Source organism: Echiichthys vipera (assembly GCF_963691815.1).
Source record: "Echiichthys vipera genome assembly, chromosome: 14".
Taxonomy (NCBI): Eukaryota; Metazoa; Chordata; class Actinopteri; order Perciformes; family Trachinidae; genus Echiichthys; species Echiichthys vipera.
In genome coordinates this window covers 28,788,618-28,810,054 of record NC_139839.1, presented here as the reverse complement: position 1 = coordinate 28,810,054, position 21,437 = coordinate 28,788,618, and the positions used below count along the sequence as shown (strand labels likewise).

The 21,437-nt window shown below is 40.7% G+C and overlaps 1 protein-coding gene across 12 annotated transcripts in view; it reads left to right on the top strand.

The window, feature by feature from the left end:
• picalma (phosphatidylinositol binding clathrin assembly protein a) overlaps positions 1-21,437 on the top strand; it is a 78,836-nt gene that overhangs the window by 47,953 nt on the left and 9,446 nt on the right. For 2 of the 12 annotated variants that reach the window (XM_083926741.1, XM_083926738.1), the window contains exons 15-20: positions 541-615; positions 3,483-3,542; positions 5,414-5,515; positions 7,330-7,449; positions 9,378-9,408; positions 9,494-9,593. In XM_083926741.1, coding sequence (XP_083782867.1) covers positions 541-615; positions 3,483-3,542; positions 5,414-5,515; positions 7,330-7,449; positions 9,378-9,408; positions 9,494-9,593 — 488 coding nt within the window. Of the gene's footprint in view, positions 1-540; positions 616-3,482; positions 3,543-5,413; positions 5,516-7,320; positions 7,450-9,377; positions 9,409-9,493; positions 9,594-21,437 lie in introns of all 12 variants that reach the window. The other 10 variants (XM_083926739.1, XM_083926734.1, XM_083926742.1 and 7 more) reach the window with 6 other exon arrangements.

Here is a 21,437-nt window from a genome sequence, read left to right as displayed (position 1 = left end):
CACACTTTTTTATTTTTTTCAATCGACTTTACTTGTCCTTCATTTACCAAACAGTGCAGCGTGGGTCAGAATGACCTCATTAAATGCGACCTGGCTGTTCAGATTGCGGTCGAATTTTAAAAAATCTGATACATATCTGATTCAGTAGCACATTTAAAAGTGGCCTGATTCTGATTGGAAAATGTCCGATTCAATGAGACTTGTCAAAAGAAATCAGATATGGGTCACATATGGGCGAAAAAATCTGATTCAGGTCACTTGGAACTGCAGTGTGAACGGAGCCTTAGGGTGCATGATATCAGCCTGTTGCTGTATCTTGAACAAATCCTTCTCACGTGCATCACTGGCATTTCTGCCTGTACATCATCTTCATCTTTTTATATTTTACCCTCCTCTCCACCATAATCTCTCTGCTCCTTCTTTTTTTTCTTGTCTTTCTTTTCTCCACCTCTGCCCACTCTGATCATTTCACCTCTGTTGCAGAAGCTGTGGAGGAATCCATTTTAAACTTAAACCCTTTCCTCACCCTACCTGTTGTAGATGCGGTCCACCTGTCCACAGTGTCCTCAGACGCCAACAGCCTGTCCTCTAGGACACCCAGCCAGGAAGTGTTTGGTGGGATTGGTTTGCTGCATCTTCTCTTTTCTTTTAGATCTAGTTGAGATTTCAGTTTGAGTCCACACAACATGTTTTTGTTGTACTGATGTAATTAGTCTAATAACATCATCCTGGCTGTTGATTGAATGACAAGTCTATTTCAGAGCAGTAAGGAAAGAGAGGGAGGAAATGCCTGAAGGTGTTTCTTGACTCTTTTATCCCATTCAAAGATCTGGCATGCTGCCCCACACCAAATATTTGTTTCCTCCACAATTAGGCTCAGTTAACTCTCTCTGATTAAGGCTGTGGTATCTTGTATTTGCTTTCACTCTTTCTGTTTGTATTTCAAAGGCCAAATCTCTGTGTAGCATAAATTTGCATCTTTATCAGCAGAACTCTTTTCTTTCTCCAGATCATGACAATCCCTTTTTGATTCAAACTCTTCCCTGGTATCTAATCATGATATTGCCTCAACTCAATCCATCACCAAGTTAGAATGTTATTGTATATTTAAAAGAGAATACACTTGAAGACAATACCTTTTAAAGGAATACTTAACTGGTTGAAACATTAATCTGTGTTGAAAATGGGTCATATATTAGTCGAAATGTAACTTAATTCTAATTTGGGCAATTCTTGACCAAGAAAAGGCAGAATGGCTCCCATAATGCACCTCGTCCTCGTCAGCCAGAGGCACGTCTTCTGCCTCGGCTTTAGCAGCTGCAGTAGACACCTCCCGTTCTTCTATATCCTACCATGTACCTTCTGCCATTGTCGCTACTACAGCTTTATCCACAGCGCCTGTTATCTTATCTGAGCTTAGCTTAGCTTTCAAGTAAGATGGTCGATGTTAGTTTTTCGGCAAGTGAAGTCCCACCCACTGATCTGTAACAGGGCCGTAGCGTCAGTGGGTCCCATCTCCTATAGGCTGGTTTAAAAATGATGAACTAGTGCTTGTAGTTTCAACAGAGCTGGTCTCTTTAACACTTCCTGCTTTAAAGGACACAAAGTGACGATTTTGACGGCATTTAAAGCAGGAAGTGTTAGAGGTAGATACAGCTTTCTCTCGTTTCAGGGGAAAATAAGGGAATGATGCATGCCCATTCAACGATACAAAGCTTAATGCAAATGGATAAAGTCTTCCTTTAATGTACAGACTAATTGACCATAAACTACAGATGGAAACAGGTTGATATTGTAAGGATTGGACACCCAGAGCAGAGAGAATCTGTAAACACCATTTATTAGCACACGTTTTCCACTTCTGCAAACTGTATGAAGCTGTCAGAGCTTCCTAGAACAGCTTACCGCTGCAGAGACAACATGTGAAACTGTTAAACAGAAAAGCCACAATTCAGAGATTGAGCTGTCACCATGTTAGAGAAAAAATTAATTCTAACTATTCTATTTTTCTTTTATTATTATCAACCTTTGAATATGATCATTTACTTATATTTTTATTGCAATGCAATCTATTTATCTGTTGACAATATATTGAGATGTAATCAGCTAATATACTTAAATATTGTTGATTGGTCTGCTTTGGCAACAATGATCGTTTACTATTCATGCCAATAGAGCATATTAAACTTGGATGGATGCTTTTCACAATGCTAATTTGAGCTAACTTATGCTTTCTTCCTGCGCCAACATGGCGGGTCTTCAAATCCCTTAAATGCACTTCAAGGACGTGAGGAGGCTGTAGTATTTTATCAAGTGGCGTGACAAATATCTCACGTCCACATGCTGTGCAGCACGTTTTCAGTAACTGATGTTAAGCCTGACGCTATGGAACCAAGGATTTCTCATTCAGTAGCTTCGACCCCTCTTTTTTTGCATCTCTACCTCATATCTCTCTCACATCCTCGCTGAGAGGAGCTAAGGGCATACTCACACTGTCCTCCCGGACCGAGACCCGGACTTTAGGGTACTTGTCCCCCCTCCCTCTCCCCCCCGCGCCCCAGCCCCGTTTGTACTCACACTGCCAGGGCCGGCCAATGCTTCTTGCTGTCCATACGCCATCACGCCGTAACACGTCACACGCATTGATCGCGTGTGTGTGGCTTTGTTTACAAATCTTTCCACAGACCTCAGAGTTTTTGTGCGTCTTGTCGACTGTTTTTGAATATTTTCATCCGACCAAATCTGCAGTAAACACTCCACCTCCGCACCACACCAACGTGAACCTTTCGCCGCCATTGTTGTTGTTGTTAAATGTCCGCGCATGGTCCGTCCTTCTATTTACATGTCCGAAAAGGCGGACATAACGACACTGCCGTAGGGCTCGTGCTCGTGCTCGTACACGTGCGCACGCTCGTGCTCGTACATGTGCAAACGGCTCCGCTAAAGCCCACCTCTTTCAAGCGGGCCGTGGACGGTCCGCTGGCCGCAGTTGAGCGCGGAGCGGGTCCACTCACACTGCTTAAAGGTACTAGGCTTTAGCTGAAAAAACGGTTTTGGCCGCGGCCAAAAGGACAGTGTGAGTAGGCTCTAAGACACGAGGAAGAGACAAGTGAAGGAAGCGAGGAGACTGGTTAGCATGATGAAAAGCACCCTAGATTCACACTGTGTCCATCGGTAAAGTAAGTCATTCTCCCACCCTGCTTCCAACAAGCCTACGGCTCGTTTTGTGGTTAGCCACTAGTTGTGTGCTGCCTTGATTTTCCCTGTCTTTAGCCTAGTGATGTGATGCGTGCCGGCTTCCTGCACTTTTGTCCTGCAAATCCTGATCTTTGTTTTCCTCCAAATTTAAAGCCAGTTGCTTGGCTTCCTTGCTGCTCTTTCACTGCTGTATTTTTTCTGCTCTCATATCTTCATAAACCTCTCCCCTCTTCTCTATCCGTACGGTTCTTTTCCTGTCTGCTGTTGTTGCCGCCATGATTCAGACACCTTCTGTGGGCCAAGCCCTTATAACACCACGCCCCCTGTAGCTGGTCTATTCAGAGGTATGTATTCTCACGCTTCATCCTTCCTGTGTGGGTGCTTCTATCCCTTTGCCATGGCTTACTCTGGTGGTTGATAATGCTGCTTAGATCGTTTTTGTTTTGAAACACCGTTTTATACTGAGAAGGTAGTGGTGTGGATGTCACCTTAATTTCCTGGGGAAGAGTTTACACCGATCTTTCATATCGTGGTTACAGCAGAGTTTGATTGAAAAATGTGTCTGATCTGAAACACAGATGGTAAATGTCAGGTTTACTCAGAGTTGCAGCCAAAGATTATTTTCATAATTGTGTAATCTGTTGATTATTTTCTGTCAGGAGGTGGTGAAACATGGCCATCACAATTTCATTAAGCCCAAGGTAACGTCTTCAAAATGCCAGATGACTCTTTTTGTCGTATTATTCTGGCCAATACTCCAAAATCCCAAAATACACATTTTTTTTATAAAGCAGCAAATCCTCATAACATGTTGGAACCAGAGAATATTTGGCATTTGTGCTGTAAACCAAAAAAATCTATCATAGATGCATGTGTTGAACGACTTATCTGTAAGTTGTTTCAGTTGAGTTGTTTCGGCTTAAAGTGCATCAGAATCAAGTGTTTCCTCAACAAATATCTATTAAAACATCTCCGTTCTCCCTGCTGACAGTAGCCTCACTAAGCCAGAATCCAATAGAGGAACACACTTTTTAACAGCAATTTTTACAATTTAAGCTGGCTTAAACAAAATGAACAAGAATTCCAACTCTCCCAGCCCCCTAAAATTGCTTGAGTGTAATAAAAATGATGTGATAAAATGCAACACAGTCATGCAGCTTTGCGTCATTTGTCACCTGTATAGATAAAGGTTGTAGTCAAACAACACTACCCAGGAAGTGCTGATTCAGAGTGCAAATGTAATAAAAGGGTGTTCATGGGTGTGGACACTGGGAAATAGGACAGTACTCTTGTGCGTTGTCCAGTGTCTAAACACCACTGGTATGTTGGCTTGCATAGAAAACAATAGACAGGTTGTTGTTTTTTTGTCACATCATGTGCTGCCAGTGGTTGTCCATCCTTACAAAATCCTTGAAAGATAATGCTGACATATGTGTGGTATTGTCAACCTTAAAGCTATGGTCCACATTGTGAAAATCAGTTGAGCCTCTGAGACAGATTTGAGATTTGGACCGGAGGGTTCCCATTGGTCATTTTCTATGCAGGCCTACGGCTGATGAACTGAATGGATTTTTTTGGTTCTTTTTGCTTCATATTGTGTAGATCGGACTACAGGACCATAATCGACATATAAACAATGTTTATAATAATTACCAATATTTCAAATTGTAGACCATAGCTTTACCTTGTGGTCTTGGCTAAAGAATTCTTCAACTGATCAACATGAAAATACAGCAATGACAGTGGTCAGGAGGGTTGCCTTATGGTAGCATTTTATAGCACATATAGCACACCGATGTATCTACAAGGGCAAGTGAACAGCTTTATGAAGCTGCCCTCAGGTATGAGTGATTTGTAATGTAGTTGTCATGGTGTGCTGAGGCAAACAAGAGATGGATAAATTAACACTATGACATGATGTCATCTGAATTCTTTATACAACTGCATCATTGTTTTTTAGGTACAGTAGAATAGCACTGGTAGTGCAGCACATGGAAATTGCTACAATGAATCATGTGATTCTTCTCTTTTTCTAAATATATTAGCATTGTGAAATACTTTGACTGGAATATTCTTCCATTTTAGAGCCAGTCCCATTAACCACCTTTTCCAAATAGCTGTTTTTCTACCAGCTTGTTGAGAGGAACAAAGGTATTGTGGTGTCAATAACTGGATCATGATATTTCATTTTCTTTGAATTTTTTTGCCTCAACAGGGTTTCCAGCCTCCCCAACGCCACAGAACTCTCGAGGCCTTAACGTTGACTTTGACTCAGTCTTTGGCAACAACACCAATGCTAACAACCTGGATTCTACAGGTAAGTGTAGAGCATTTTATCTTCTCATTGCCCTTTGGGAGTCAGCAGATGTCATGTACCCTGCTGTCCCTGAAGGTTTGGGGGATAGGCTGGCATTCATTGGATCATGTTGAGGCTATGTAAAATCAAAGTGCTCGACTTTTATTTGCATGTGAATTTGTGTATTTAATGTGGACTATGAATGATTGCCCATCTTGTTTTCGTTAACATGCTCAGAACAAGTAGCAGACAGCATCTGCATTAGGTATATACTAGGGATTGACGCATACTTTTTCAGGCTAAATACAGATTATGAGAAATCACAGAGGCGGATTAATGATATTTGCGACTTATATACATATGCAGTAAAAAAAATTTTTTTTTTAGTGCATCCATCAAGAAAGAGAGAGGGGGGTGGTGTGAGTATCGAGTGTAGACCTGACACTTTCTTAAATCATACAGTCATTTGTTGGTGTATAATTCTCTGTTAATCAGTAAAGTGTATGAACTACATTGTAGACTGGATTCTCATATATCAATGGGTCCACAGGTTGAATGTGCATCAGCAGGTCCATGATACATACACCGCATTTTATAAACTGTGATAATCCGGTCATATCTCTCACCTGCGTCCAGACACCGTCTCAGTCCCTCTTCCTCTCCTTGCAGTTCTCTTAATCATAGAATATTGAGCAACTACTATTTTCCGATATTTTTGCTGAGACAGCAAAATGTTCCAGTAGAAACACTTGGTGTTGGAAACACTTGGTATATGAATTATATTATATAATACTATATTGGTGTGAAGGAAAAATCTAATTTGTTAAAGTGAGTACTAGGAACTAAAGTTATCCAATAAATGTAGTGGAGTAAAAAGTAGAATATTTCCACTGAAATATGGAGTACAAGCATAAAGTAGCATGAAAAGAAAATACTCTAGAAAATAGAAAGTAAAGAACAAACTTTTACTTTAGTACAATAATTCTACAGTAATTCAGAAGCATTTATATAGAAATTTAAAGATAAATCAATATTCCGTAAAATAATACCGTTACCATCTATGCTTAAAATTATATTGTGAGTTTTAGACATACCGTACAGTCCTACTGTGATTTAAGATGAATTAAAGAGATATGAATCTGTTGTGTGCGGTATTTTAAAATCTAAATATCACTTCATTGGCGCAATTAATAACAAATGAGCCATTTGAAACATTGGTTGGTGGTAATGGCCTCTACATCGCATTAACATTTTGTGCCACTAACACAGGTTTTTGGAGCAAATCACTTAAACTGTGATTGTGTGAATCAGAAATGAGTCCTTATTTTGATAAACACTGTCACTTGAGTGTGATTAAGGTTGAAAACGATTTTATAATCATCATTAATTTGGAAAGAAAAAGTTGCTCCATTTGTCACCTTTAATAACTAACACACTCATTGTTTGTAAAGCATCACTGGGTTCTCGGCTGCTCACAGTCTCACATCATTGTTTTTCTCTTCTCCCTTTTCCTGGGGTTAAACACACTCTATGGGGCCTTGGCTTTTTGCATGGGATATGCATGACTGGGTGAGTTGACTCAACACATACTCCTCTCACACAGTCTTGGCATGAGTTTTTTCTGTGAGCCCTGCTTCCTGCCTCACCCACACTCAATATGCTCTCTCTGTCTGTGTGTGTGCAATGTATGTACTGTCCTGTGTCTGTCTTTGTGTGTTTCTGTGTTATTGTCTTTTGTATTGTCTTCACCTGTCCTGGGTCCCCCAACCTTTTACCTTCCCCTCCCCTCCCTTTCTCTCCCTTTGTCCTGCCCCCTTTTGATTAAGATGTTTTAGGTGGCCTCCTCAAACCCACAGTGGCATCCTCACCCAATCAGGTCCTGATGCTGAACGGCCAACAGCCCCACAGACTGGTATCAAACGACCTGGACTCATCACTGGCCAATCTTGTCGGCAGTAAGTTCCCTTTTTTGCTTCCATGACTGCAAACATTTACAGGGTCATGAAAAACCTGGAAAAGTCATTGAGATTTAAAATGCAATTTCCCGGCCCTAGAAAAGTTATGGAAAATAATATATTTTTTAAAAGTAATGGAAATATAGCTAAAGTTGCATCAAATATAATTACTAGTGCTATCAATAGATTCAATTATTAATCAAAATTAATCGCGTAATTATCCTTAATTACCTTACAATTAATCACGTTTTATCTGTTCTAAATGTACCTTAAGGGCATATTTTTCAAGTTTTTAATACACTTATCAACGTTGGAGTGGACAAATATGCTTGTTCTATGAAAATGTATGTTTATTATTATTGCAACAACCCAAAACAATAACAAATACTGTCCAGAATATTCTCCAGACTAACCTCAAAGGTACTGCATGCTCAAAGAAATATGCTGAAATGGCAGAATGTACTGAATGTAACATTACTTAGTAATACTACCACAATGTAGTGAAACTATACAGTGTGGTGTGTCTTTGGTGAGGGGGAGGAGCCTCTCTGCATCAGCAGGTGGTATTTGAGACTGGATGTGCTTGTGTTAACACAGTTCACATGGACATTAAAAGCAGAAAACTTTGGTCCAGACAACCATCTTTATTTTTTTGAAGAAAAATAATCTTTATTAATTTCTGCTCAAGAAGGTTTGTTTCTGTTTGCCATCCACAATGTTACTGCTTCACTGCTTCCTGATTTCCCAAACTAGGGGGCGGGGTTAGGGCCATAATCACAGAACGTGCGTGTGTTAGTAGCACGTCAAAAAAATTATTATATTAAGAGGATTTGTATAACTTCAACAGCCCTAGTAATTACTAATTTATCCAAGCATCAAAATAGCATGTATGAAAATTAAAATTGGCATGTAACCGTATTTTGTTTGTGTGAGAAGTTATTTCAGCGTGGCTGAGTTTGTTTACAGGCACGTCCACAAGCCTACAGTGGCATCTGTAATGTAGCAGTTAGCAAAAGTAGGATACTATACTAACAATATGCCATGGAAGTGAAGCTTCAACAATATACTGTATGGCTGTTTGGAATATCGGCGAGGTGGCGCCCGCTAGCCACATGAGGGGTAGAGAGCAAAGAAACAGACAAGTTTAGACGTTTCCTCAAAAAACAAAGTCTTCAAAGCAGAGATACTATGGCATTAAAAAGCAATGAATTTGCACTTCCCATTCAAGTCATCAGAGGACATGAGCTGCCTTTTTGCCAATATGTTCCTGGACAGCCAGATTGCAGCAAGATTTGCCTGCGATTACAGACGGTGTGGCTAATGTCTGCACATGTGGGCTAACTCCGTATATTAAGAGACCCTTACTGGCAGAAGTCTCACAACAAAAGACATATGTAGTGCTGTTTGACATAAGCCGAAACCTAACCAGTTTTTAGTCTAAAGAAATGGATTTACACTGTAGTTGTAGTTGAAGTTGTGGTATGAAGAGGAATTTGGAACATTCCACTACAGACAGTTAACAGGGTGAACGGGACCACACGTGAACTGGAAAGTGTCTGAACTTATACAGAAAGAGATGCAGAAGCAGGTGGACATATCGCTTCTAAAATAGATTTCAATTTCAGTGGTCCTGCTGAGATGGTCATGTACATTTATTCAAAGGTTGTGGAAAAGTCATGGAAAAGAAAAATGAAGAAAGAAATGAAGAAAATTATTGAAAGTCATTGACGAAAAACTGTATGAACTCTGATTTATTAAGTTTCACCTCATTTAATAATCTGCTTCTAGTGATAACAATAGCAGTAAAGGAGAATAGTATATAATATAAAATTGAAGCATGGAAATACACATAAAATACATATGAAATGTGTAAAATTTGCATAAAAAGTTTTCGAGAGCATTCAATTTGTTGCTTCTGTCTTCTTTAGATCTGGGAATGGGCAACGGCACAGCAAAGAAGTAAGTGCACTCAAGTAATAATAAACTTGAGATCCCTTGTACTGCATATTGAAAAGGACTAACATCAAGGACTTGATCTCTGTAGTGATCTTCACTGGAGTCAGCCTGGTGAGAAGAAACTGACAGGTGGAACCAACTGGCAACCCAAGACTGCTCCCTCTACCACCTGGAACCCTGCAGCCATGGTAGGGCTTTCACCGACCTGGCTTTTAAAGCAGAGACTCTCTGCTGAAGTCCTGCAAGTCCTTAGAATATGGCAGCTTCAGTTAGGGCTGGACAGTTATCCAAATTAATCAAAAGACCACCACTTTGAATGTCATATAGGTCTGCAGGGCCTTTTCCCACAGGAATTTATCAGCCCATTACCTGGAGCTTCCCATAATTTGAGCTTTTAAGAACCTGTAGAACAGGGCTATGCAATTGGGGCCCTCGGGCCAAATCTGGCCCACAAGGGAATATTTACTGGCCCTTTGAATAGAAGCCTATGTAAAGAAATAGTTTTATGTTTTTATTTTTATTGTTTGCGCAATTTCAAAACATTCATAAAAATCACGAAAAAAAGACAATTAATAGACTGTGCAGGAAGATAAAAAAAAACAGAGGGCTTATTTGAATCCTCCACCTAAAAACAATTCACAAAATGATTGAGGTTCCAAAATGCAGAAAATAATTGAAGTAATGTTAAACTTTGTTAAAGTTTGGTAGCAACAACAAGAAAGAAAAATAATAATTTCAATTTAGAAAAACAAAACATAAAACAAAACTGTGAGAGTGTAATATGTAAGGAAGTGTATGTTCATGTAAGGCAAATTCTTTTTACTGTATTGACCAAATTTAGGAGGATGAAGATGTGATGATTTACAAGTTGAATATGAATGTAACTGTGAGTTTGCTTTGAAATAAGACCTAAACTGCTCTGGAATATTCCCTTCACTTTAAACCTATTTTATAAATAAAAACCTATATTTGAAAAATATTTGTCATAACTGGTAAGAATTTGGAGTTTCTGAAATACAGGGGCAGATTAGATATGTGACTCTGACTGGGTTGCAAGCCTAACAAAACATTTCTGAAGGACCAAAATTGTGTGAAGAGTAGTTGGAAAAGTACTCCCCCAAATTATATTACAATATGAAAGATAAGGATAAATCAAGCTGTAATATAGTGTGAGGATACACTTAGTGGTAACAAGATGACCAACCCTCCTTATTATACCAATAGATTTATTAATTTTTGTACTAACCCAGTCAGTTTGTTCTCTCTATTTAAACTCTCAACAAAAATTCCCCAAAATGTTGTACTTGACATTTGAAGCATCTCCACAGACTCAATTATAATTATAAATCTTTACAGTAGGTGTTATTACCACTGAAAATAATACAATTAGATTGTTTTATATTCAAAGATAATTTATTTAATCTGAACCAGGTAGCGTAGGCAGATAAACCAGCATTAGCATCCCTTATCAATGAATCAAAATTTGAATGAGAGAAAATGAGGTTGTGTCATCTTATTGGAGAAAGGATATTCGAAACATTAGAGAAATCATTTATATAGATAAGAAATAATAATGGTCCAAGAATGGACCCTTGCGGGACCCCACAGAGTAATTTGGCTTGGTTAGCAACTCTCAATGCGAACAAACTGACTTCTATTGGTGAGATACTTATTTAACCATTTGTAAGTAACATTATGAAAACCCCATTTATTAATTTCTTCTAATAAAATGATAATTAACTGAATCAAAAGCTTTTCAAATGTCAATAAAAATACTACCAGTAAATTTATAACAATATAATAATGAAAGAAATTATCATAGTTTCTTGAAAGACTTCTTATATGCAGGTGGGATGTAGAAAATGAATTAGGAGGCAAAGAAATCCATAAATCATTGAACTGAGTTTCATTATAATAGCTTCAGAGGTGTCAAATGATGAAAAGAAATACTGGTCTGGGTCAACATCTAAATTGTAGCAGTCCGTTTTAGAGGGATCAAAAAGCTTAAAGAATTGTCCTTCAAAATCAGATGTGTTGTTAACCATGGTGTGTGTATGTGATAATGTGCTATAGATGACAGATTACGTAGTCAAGGTACATACATGCCTAGTGATGGAGACTAATGAGCCACATTCTGAGCATTGGCCTTCCTCTAATGCGGTGGGTTTTGGGAAGGTGGATGGACAATAAGTCTGTCATATTTTAAATATGCAATATCACCTCTCTCACAAGCTGCTTTTTTTGTAGTGAGTAGTTCCTTCCTTCTTTGCCGGACAGCCTCAGGAAAATCTTCATTAATGTAGATGCCTTAGCCCTTTAAGTTTTTTGCTTTATCCAAAACAGCCAGTTTGTCCTTCATCCACAGAAATCCGACCATGATGGGTCGGGGCTTTTCTGATGATAACATTGGTTTCCCAGTCCTATAAACCCAGTCCAATTCTTTTTTTCATATGGTCCAGTTGTAATTTTCCACTAAGTAGCTTTCTCACTTTTTCTTCAGATTCTGACATCTTTTCTCTCTCAGATTCTTTGATACCATCTACAACAATATTGTGTCGTCTTGACTGACCCTCAAGATGTTCTGAGATCAAGCTTTTGCAAACTGTGTCCAAATCAGTTCTTGTGTCACTACAGTTAATGGTCCAAGTTTTACACAAAGTTTTAACTTCATCAAATTTCTTTTGAGTTATTTCATGACTCACCTTGAAATCATAAACTTGCTTTGAAAGATCATCAATCCTCCTGTTTGAAGAGTCAACAATGATCTGCACACAAGTTTTGGAGCTTTTTTCCTGTTGCTTCAGCAAAGTTTTGTAGAAATCCTTTTGTTGGTCCAACAATTCATGTACTTGACCCATGGGGGCATATTCCTCTATGGTGTTGTTTGAAGCTTTAGGAGTCATGGTTTGATCCTCAAGGCCTAGTAGGCCCGGAATTCAGTAGAAAGATGCCTAAAAACCTCCAAAGATACTAGTGGTGTCCACAATTTTTCAGAAGAAAGTTGGCAATAATCATGGCCGTAACTCCCTGTAGGCGCTATGCGCGCTCCCGCTAAATGAATGACCTCTTGTTCTCAATCGTTTCTATCTGGTGAAATCCGTGGTTAAATGTTTTCATTCTGAATCATTTCAGTCTGGTTAAATCTGTGGTTAAATCACCACTGCAATGCCTCTTTCTACTCTGAAAAAAGAAAAAGAAAGAAAGAAAGGTTGTCACAGAAAACCTTTAGTTCACCAGAGAATGGACAGAGAAGTTTTTGTTTATAAGTGTCAATGTGAAGTCTGTGTTTACTCTGCAGCCATATCGGTGTGTAAAGAGTGTAAATTGATAAGGCCTTTTCAAAAAAATCATGCTAACTTCAACACCACTATCCACTGAACTGTAAAAAAAAATTACTCTGCTTTTATGTTACATTCATTTTTTTCAGTCCAGTTTTTGATAAATAAACTATTGTTTCATAACTGCTTGGCAGCCTGGAAAAGTAACTAGTAACTGAAGTAATCAGATAAATGCAGTGCAGAGTATGTCCACTGATTTTTAGTGAAGTAGAAGTATAAAGTAGCATGAAAATAAAATACTCAAATAAAGGACAGGAGCCTCAAACTTGTCCTTTAGTCCAATAATTGAGTGTAAACCTCTGGTTAACAGGTTTGTTCATTCAACAAGGATTGTTTTTTGACAATCTTGTTGCTTTGAGTTGGCCTTTCACAACTTGTTTTGATCAGCTGTTATGCTTTTGCACTTTGAGGCTTATTGCAACTATTTATATTGATAAAATAAAGATAATATATGCACTCCTATGTCGCTGTAGTGTTTTACAATATCCATTAATGTGACACATGTATTTTCCGGTCCCTCACTTTGGATGATTTTCGTCAACCGGCCCCAATTCCAAGTTAATTGAATAGCCCTGCTGTAGGAATTTAGTACTTAGTTCTGCTTGGTGATTTTCAGTGGAAAGAGAGTGAGGGGGACTAACTAACTCAACCTTTCAAGACAAAATGCATTGATATAGTTTTTGGGTGCGCTATCCTGCTGCTGATTTTCACAATACCAACTGGCAAAGTCCTTAACACTGTGAATAAACTGTATACCATAATCTATGGTGTACACAAACAGACGCAACAGAATATTTTTGGTTTGAATCAGAATATTACTCTAATGATACACACTTATTGTAGTGTGCAGCAAAACACGTCCTGCATTATCAAATGTAATGTATTCTGTGTTCTGATGCATTACATCCTACCAAGAGTACCAGGAATGTGAATTTAGTATCACCTCCTGAGCAGTGCCAAAATGTAGTCACCAGATGAAGGCACCCCCAAGTGGGGCGGAGAACAGTGGTTACAGGTCATTCAAGTCTTTAAATGTTCTCATATTGCAGTTATCAATAATTATCTTTAATTAAGCTAAAAAAAAGCGTCAACACCCAGTGATATGAAACCACAAGTTCAAAAAAACAGTGTAGTATCTTTAACTGGCTCTGCTGTCATTTAAGTGGCATAAAATCATCCAATGGTCTTTTTCAGCACTTACATACATCAAATAAGCCATTGAGACAGTTTTATTCTTCGTCTATGACCTATTATTGGAGAAATCCCACAGAGTAGCTAACACCTGGATTTGGCTAACGCTGATTAGCTCTGGGAAGTACGGTGAGGGCATTAAAACAGCTTTTTTATCCACTAATACCGCTCAAAGTAACACCAAACCTCTGCAGTAGCATGAGAAGAGTCCCTACACATATCAACTAAGAAATTTAAGTCAAAAGCACCTGGACTTGGTTATTTGTCTAGGAAGACGTTACACCTCTCATCCAAGAGGCTTCATCAGTTCATTTACATCTGACCAGGCTTGGACTGGTCCAACAAGGTATTTAAACTTTCAAAAGGCCGATGATGTCACTGGAACCGTTTTATGCTCCAAGTGTCAACGACCGTTTCGACTTCTTTAGTGCTCTACTGGGTCATAACGACAGTTGTGGGAGTCACAGGAGGCCCTTTGTGAACAGTTGTTCTTTGAGGTTAGATTGTTGAATCTCCTGGTAAGGGATAAAAGGGCAGTATTGTATATTGGAGATAAGTGGTGTCTCAGAGCTCCTCCTGTTTAGCGATGGTTTCTCTACTTTTACAGAGATGGCTTCTTTTACTCCTCTTTCAAACCATCTGTCCTTTCTGTCCAGGATGTGGACATTGTTGTCATCAAAGGAGGTGGCTTTCTCCTTGAGATGTAAGTGGACAGCAGAGTCCAGGCCTGAGGAGTTAGTTCTCCTGTATTGGGCCATGCGTTTATGCAGTGGTTGTTTTGTTTCTCCAATGTAGAGATCTTTGCATTCCTCGTTGCAATGGACAGCATAAACCAAATTGCTTTTGTGGGTGTGTGGTGTTCTCTCCTTGGGATGTACTAGTCTCTGTCTGAGTGTGTTACTGGGTTTGAAATACACAGGAGGATCTTCAACAAACACTGCATCCATGAGTGTCTCTGGTACCCCAGCCACATACGGAATGACTATGTTGTTTCTCTTTCACTGCATTAACGCATGGCAGGAGAGACAGGAGAGCTAACTCCTCAGGCCTGTACTCTGGACAGATGATTTGAAAGAGGAGTAAAAGAAGCCATCCATGTAAAAATAGAGAAACCATCTCTAAACAGAGGAGGAGGTCTGAGACACCACTTATGTCCAATATACAATGCGGCCCTTTCATCCCTTCCCAGGAGATTCAACAACCTAACCTCAAAGAACAACTGTTCACAAATGTCCTCCAGCGACTCCAGCGACTCCAACGACCGTTGTTGTAACTCAATAGAGCAGGAACGAAGTCCAAGTTAGTGAACCCAGAGTTTGTTAAAAGAGTGTTTTAAGGACTTACCAACTGGCCCCTGTACCAGCTCCTCTCATAGTAAAGTCCATTCTGTTAAACGATAAGAATACAAACAACAACAACCACCACCGCAAGTACCCTAAAGCGGGGGCACGGTACGGACGGACAGTGTGAGTGTGCCCTAAATGTCAGATGCCTTCCCTGTAGGAATGCTGACTTTATGTCCATAGAGTTAATTGTCCACTGTCTTTGACAGATCACTGCCACAAGCAGCCGAAGAGACTCAGTAGCACATGTTGGAGAATTCTTTTGTAGCTCTGATGCTTTTAACTCCTCAAAACCCCGAGCCACAAGTCGTGCTTTGGGTACTGGCCCCATGGGTGACTCGTTGAGAGTGCACACCCATCTGGTTGAAATGCACTTCCGTCCCTCATCTCTAACTTCCTCAAACAAATTATTATGGTGCCAGTTTTTTATCTCCTCGCATTTTGCTGAGTCAAATGAGACATCTTTAATTACAAATATGTCCTCACATACATCTGGGGTAGTGGTCTCAGGAACATGGGTTTCTACCTGAAGATCTTCTACTCTCGACATATGGGCTGACTCGGTTGTCCCTGCAACATCACTAGGTTCAATATACTTTAAGTTGTACCAGTGTTTGTATTTACCTGTGGCCCTAGAACTTTAGCGGTGTGTAAAATACCACTGTCTTTGTATTTCAGTTTGTCCTGCCTTCAGACTGAAATCTGTTGCATGCTCTACGTCACTTGTAAGATTTTCTTCATTCTGCCCACTTTGTGGTAATTTCTGCAGGGTCTTTTTGCATGAACTTTTGTTGCACCAGAGAAACAATGGGCCTCATTTACCATCTCGCGTGAAAACGGGCGCAGATCTGAGCGCAGAATTGGTCGTACTGCAGGACCCATGTGTTATTTATGAAGCATTCTTATCTGACCAATCTCAGCGTACGCCCTTAAATATTCCTGGTTCGGAGGCCTCGCTCACTGAGGTCAAACATGTAGAGGAGAAACGCTGGTACGAAAAGAAGACACAGAGATCGGCATCCTGACATTCGACATGGAGCAAAATAAAGATGTGCTTTTTGGCAGTCTTAAGAGTGGAATAAAAGGGGCCCATAAAAACGCTGTATGGAAAAGAATAACAGAGGCAGTCAACCCGTAGCAGCGCTCCACTGTGACCCGTGTGCGTGTGTGCGCACTGCTGAACCTGCGCTCCTGCTCTGTAGCGGGGTTTGCCAGCAGGGTTATTAGGTATTCTGTTAGAGGATAACCTTTGTCACCTAGAAGAACCATACCAAGATGTTAATCATCTGATACCTTGTTTGATTTAATGCAATTTATCGAGGGTAGCCACTAACCGAGGAGATGACTTTGGCTCTGCAGTGCGCTTTCCTTTTCATTCATTCATCTTCAACCGCTTGTCCCTGTCAGGGTCGCGGGGGGCTGGAGCCGAGCTGCTTTGAAATATAAAAGAATCGTGTGTGTCCCCTGGCCACCACGTTAAAAAACAATGGCTTGGCATCACAAATCACCTGTACATTTATCGAGTGGTAGTTTTGGCGATTCATGAATGCGTAATCATTCATGGATGGTGCCTTCAGACGCATATGAGTACAATCAATCGCTCCAACCACTATTTTTATTTTTTTTATTCGTTTTAAGAATCCGTTTTGATCTGTTCTTAATATGTGACTGCTTATGCTTAATGACAGCTGAGGTTTGTTCATTATTTTCAGCCAGATTTTTCTGTGCTGCACCGCAAATCCACAGGCTTAAATTTGCGTACACAATCTCAAACCTGACGTGAGATTTGATCGTAGCTCCCGCTCACGTCCAAATTGATAAGTTTGCCTGGAAATGGTCGTACGCACGTTTTTCTGCCGTACGTTCGTTTGATAAATGAGGGACAATGTTTTCTTTGTTCTTTCCATGATTATCATGAATTTCCTGTCCTTGTTCAAAGTCTGTGTCATTGTCAGCATCATCCTCTGTGACATGTTTCTCCATGTTTGCTGCATTCACTTTTCTCAGTCTGAGATGATGTACCTGGATGCAGGTTCCTCCATGTCTGACAAAGACCAACGCACCATCCTGACCGATGACAACTCCTGGCCCTTTCCACTCATGGCAGTCCTCTCGCTTATAGTACACTTTGTCTCCAGCTTTATATTTGTCATCTGTATTACGTGTTTGTTTCCTCAGCGCTCTACGTATTTTTTCTGAACACTCTGCTTCTGTGAAAGCTTTTCTTGATGCATGTAAAGCAGAGATTTGTTTTTGCTACCCATTCACTTTTTGTTGTGCCCTTTAAAGCTGGGGGTTGATCAGTGAGCACAAAGGGCAGGTTGGGATTTTGTCCAAAAACCAACTGATGAGGACTGTAGCCATGGACATTTTGCATGATATTCTTTGCCATGAGGACCCAGTCCATAGCAGTGCTCCAGTCACAACCATTAAGTAATGGCTTCTGAGGTGGGCCATGCACACTTATCCAGTCATGGACAAAGTATTTCACTATTACTGAAGACTTCTTTGTGGTCAAAATGCTGCCTGCACTAAACCGTGTGAACTGATCAATAATGTGGAGATACCACACACCTGCTATAAATTCATGCAGATCTACAGCCACCGTCTCATTGTACTGAGATGCCAGTGGTAGACCAACAGCAGGCTTAGGTGCAGTCTTACTGTATTTTTGACATACATCACATTCACTTACAATTTTTTGCAGAATGCTGCGGCAGTGTGTATCGTTGTTTCCTGAGCTCTTAAACCGCCGCTGTAACCTGTCAGCAGAAGCATGACCAAACTGTTTGTGCAGTTTCAGCAAGGTTTTTTGTTATGTCGCTGAACTCATTTGCTCTGTGATTGTGAGGATTTTTTTGCAGTTGTCAACACATGTTCATCCCACTGAATACTATTGTTTTTGTTGTTCATAAGGTTTACACAGTAATGAGCTTGTAAAGTCAAGTCTTACAGGTTTGTTGAACATCACTGCTCTGTCATTTTCCATATCTAGTACGGTCCCTGCTCTTTTCATTGAGTCCTTTTTTAGAAGTAATGGAATGTCAGCTGGGACGACATCAGTTTCAATGTAACATCCAGTCTCTCCGACTTTTGCAGGAATTTTCAACTTTTTTGTGGAATGTATCATTTTTCCATCTCCAAAGTCTTTGACTGTGTGTCTCTGTTTTCTTTACCTCATTTAACTCTCTCTCGCTTAGCTTGGTAATGTGGCTATCCAGCCATTGTTGACCACACACCGCCCGTGTGCATGCAGGGTCAATAACAGCTGAATCAAAACACTCTTTCACAAAGATTTCTGCTGCAGAGGGTAACACTTTTGTGTACAGGGTGATATTGCACTCAACATGACCATTTACACAGTTGTCTGTTAACTTGACTTGCTCAATTTTATGTGGACAGTCCTTGGCCCAGTAAAATGTGTACTGACACACAGCACACTTTGATCTCCTGCCATACCTGTCCAGTGGGTTTGTGCCAGGCAACGGCGCTCTCTGTTGATCCTTTTGTGGCCATGACTTGCCTCTCTCGTCTCTGCTCCATGATATATACCATTTCTTGGTTAATTCCAATGCTGGATGCACCAGCCGGATTCACTCCAAATATCCTCTTCAGTGCCAACTTCATTGATGCAAAAGTAAGATCTGTGCATGCTGTAAGGGCTAACTGTCTGTGTTTTGTGTCCAAACATGCAGTATCAGTTTAAAACCAAAACAGCATCAGGAAATTCCATCTTGTACTTGCGCATCCGAGAGTAACGTTGTTCAAAGTCTATGATGTAATCCGCCATAGATGTACCGCCATCCCTCTTAACCAGGTTGAAGCTTGAATAAGCGTCATATGTTTGATCTTTTTCTTCTTTAAGAAACAAATTCTCAAGTTTGTCTAGCAAAGTCTTCATACCGGTATCTTTATTCAAGTCATCTGCCGGTATCTCCATTCCTGTTTCCCTTGCTCTCCCGGACAGCTCCAAAACAACTGCAAGCACTTGCTTGTCTTTGTCGAGCTGCGTGACTCTAGTCCAAATAGCAACTTCTTCCAGCTTTCATACGGCTTTCCCTCGTCGAAGCCCGGACGTACTTTGTAGTTACTAACCATACTCTGCTCCCAATGTTAAACGATAAGAATACAAACTTTTACTGAAGCTCAACACCAACTTTATTCGCCATCATGGCCCATCACCAACAACAACCACCACTGCATTTTTTAACACCCCATCCGGTACCTTCACAATAAAGGTTCCTTCACAATAAATGTTATCTTTTCCATACAGGTTGATATTTGTCTAACTGAATATATTAGAACAGTACAACAGTACACAGTAAGCTAACACATTCAAGTCGATTACCAAAGTCAATCCAAAAGGAGGGAGCCCATTGATGGTTCATTAAGGGATTGGTCATCTCTTTCAGTTTCTTCTGAGGACATGGAAAAACAGTGTTTAGTACAGTGCAGTTGATGAGGGATGGAGAATCCTCCATAGGAGTCACACAGCTTGTTGCAGTATTCAATGATTCCAGGCCACAGTGAAAAATGTCACTCTGTTGGCAGCATAAAAAATCTTTGGGCTGATTTTAACATCTTCAACTGCACCAAGCCAGCCCCAGTAGCACACTGCCAGTACTACATTAACAGTGCAGCCATAGCATGTACCAGCCTGGGCTCAGTCCATTATCAGTCCAGTCCTGTTTTAAAGTCAGTCAGTATTTTGAAATCTTCAAGTTAGGAACAGACCACCAAAACACAGAGGTCCAAATTTTTGACTTTGACTCTGTGGTCCAGAATGCAGTCCCTCATGTTGTGAACTGACAGTTTCATGCCCATCCAAGTTGTAGCTTCTTGTAAATTGTAAATACAGAGGAGTGAAAGCAACTCACTACTTCTCCAACTCTGGCTGCAGAATATAACCCATCTTTCCACTGTTCTGAGTCAACATTGTAAAACCCTAACACCTATAGATGCGTTTCCACTATGGTCAAATACCTGGAATGAGGCGGGTCTATCTCGCTGAAACCCCTGTAATTTGCATGTGAGGGCGTGATCACACTGTCCTCCCGGACCACGACCCGGACTTTAGGGTACTTGTCCCCCCTCCCTCTCCCCCCCGCGCCCCAGCCCCGTTTGTACTCACACTACCTGGGCCTCGGCCAATGCTTCTTGCTGTCCATACGCCTTCAAGCCGTAACACGTCACACGCATTGATCGCGTGTGTGTGGCTTTGTTTACAAATCTTTCCGTAGACCTCGGAGTTTTTGTGCGTCTTGTCGACTGTTTTTGAATATTTTCATCCGACCAAATCTGCAGTAAACACAACGTGAACCTTTCACCACCATTGTTGTTGTTGTTAAATGTCCGCGCATGGTCCGTCCTTCTATTTACATGTCCGAACAGGCGGACATAACGCTACTGCCGTAGGGCTCGTGCTCGTGCGCGTACACGTGCGCACGCTCGTGCTCGTACATGTGCAAACGGCTCCGCTAAAGCCCACCTATTTCAAGCGGGCCATGGAGGGCCAGCTGGCCCCAGTTGAGCGCGGAGCGGGTGCACTCACACTACTTAAAGGTACTAGACTTTAGCTGAAAAACCAGTTTTGGCCGCGGCCAAAAGGATAGTGTGATCACGCTCTGAGTCTCGGGCGTTTTTTTAATACTGTTCGGGAACAGGGCCGGTTGCTGATTGGATGTAGTTCTCAGCAGGACGTGACTTGTGGTAGAACAGACGCCACAACAACACAGTGAAGTAGACTAGACACTTTTATTCAGTGGTGTAGAAGAGCGCAGCACAGAAAATGATCTGTGCACATGCGTCTTTGCACGGGCTTGTTTAAATGAGTGCTGCAGCTGCCGGGTTGGATTCTGACCTGTGGTCCTTTTCTTCATGCTCCCTCTCTCAAGTACTGTGTTGGTGTGTCAGGTGATGATCAAAAGCTGATGAGTGCTCTCTGATGAAGCCAGAAAGAAAGAGCGGGTGACTTGAAGGAAGCTGATTAAAGCAACATTAATCAGTCATTAAAGAAAAACCTCTCACGTGATGTAAAAACTGAGCCCTGAGTGAGAGTGAAATGACCAAACGTCAGTAAGGGGGGATTCTGAAGGAGAGCTTTCAGTGCAATGAAACAAGCACAGTCTGTGATGAAAGCACCAATTTTGGCACCAGCATC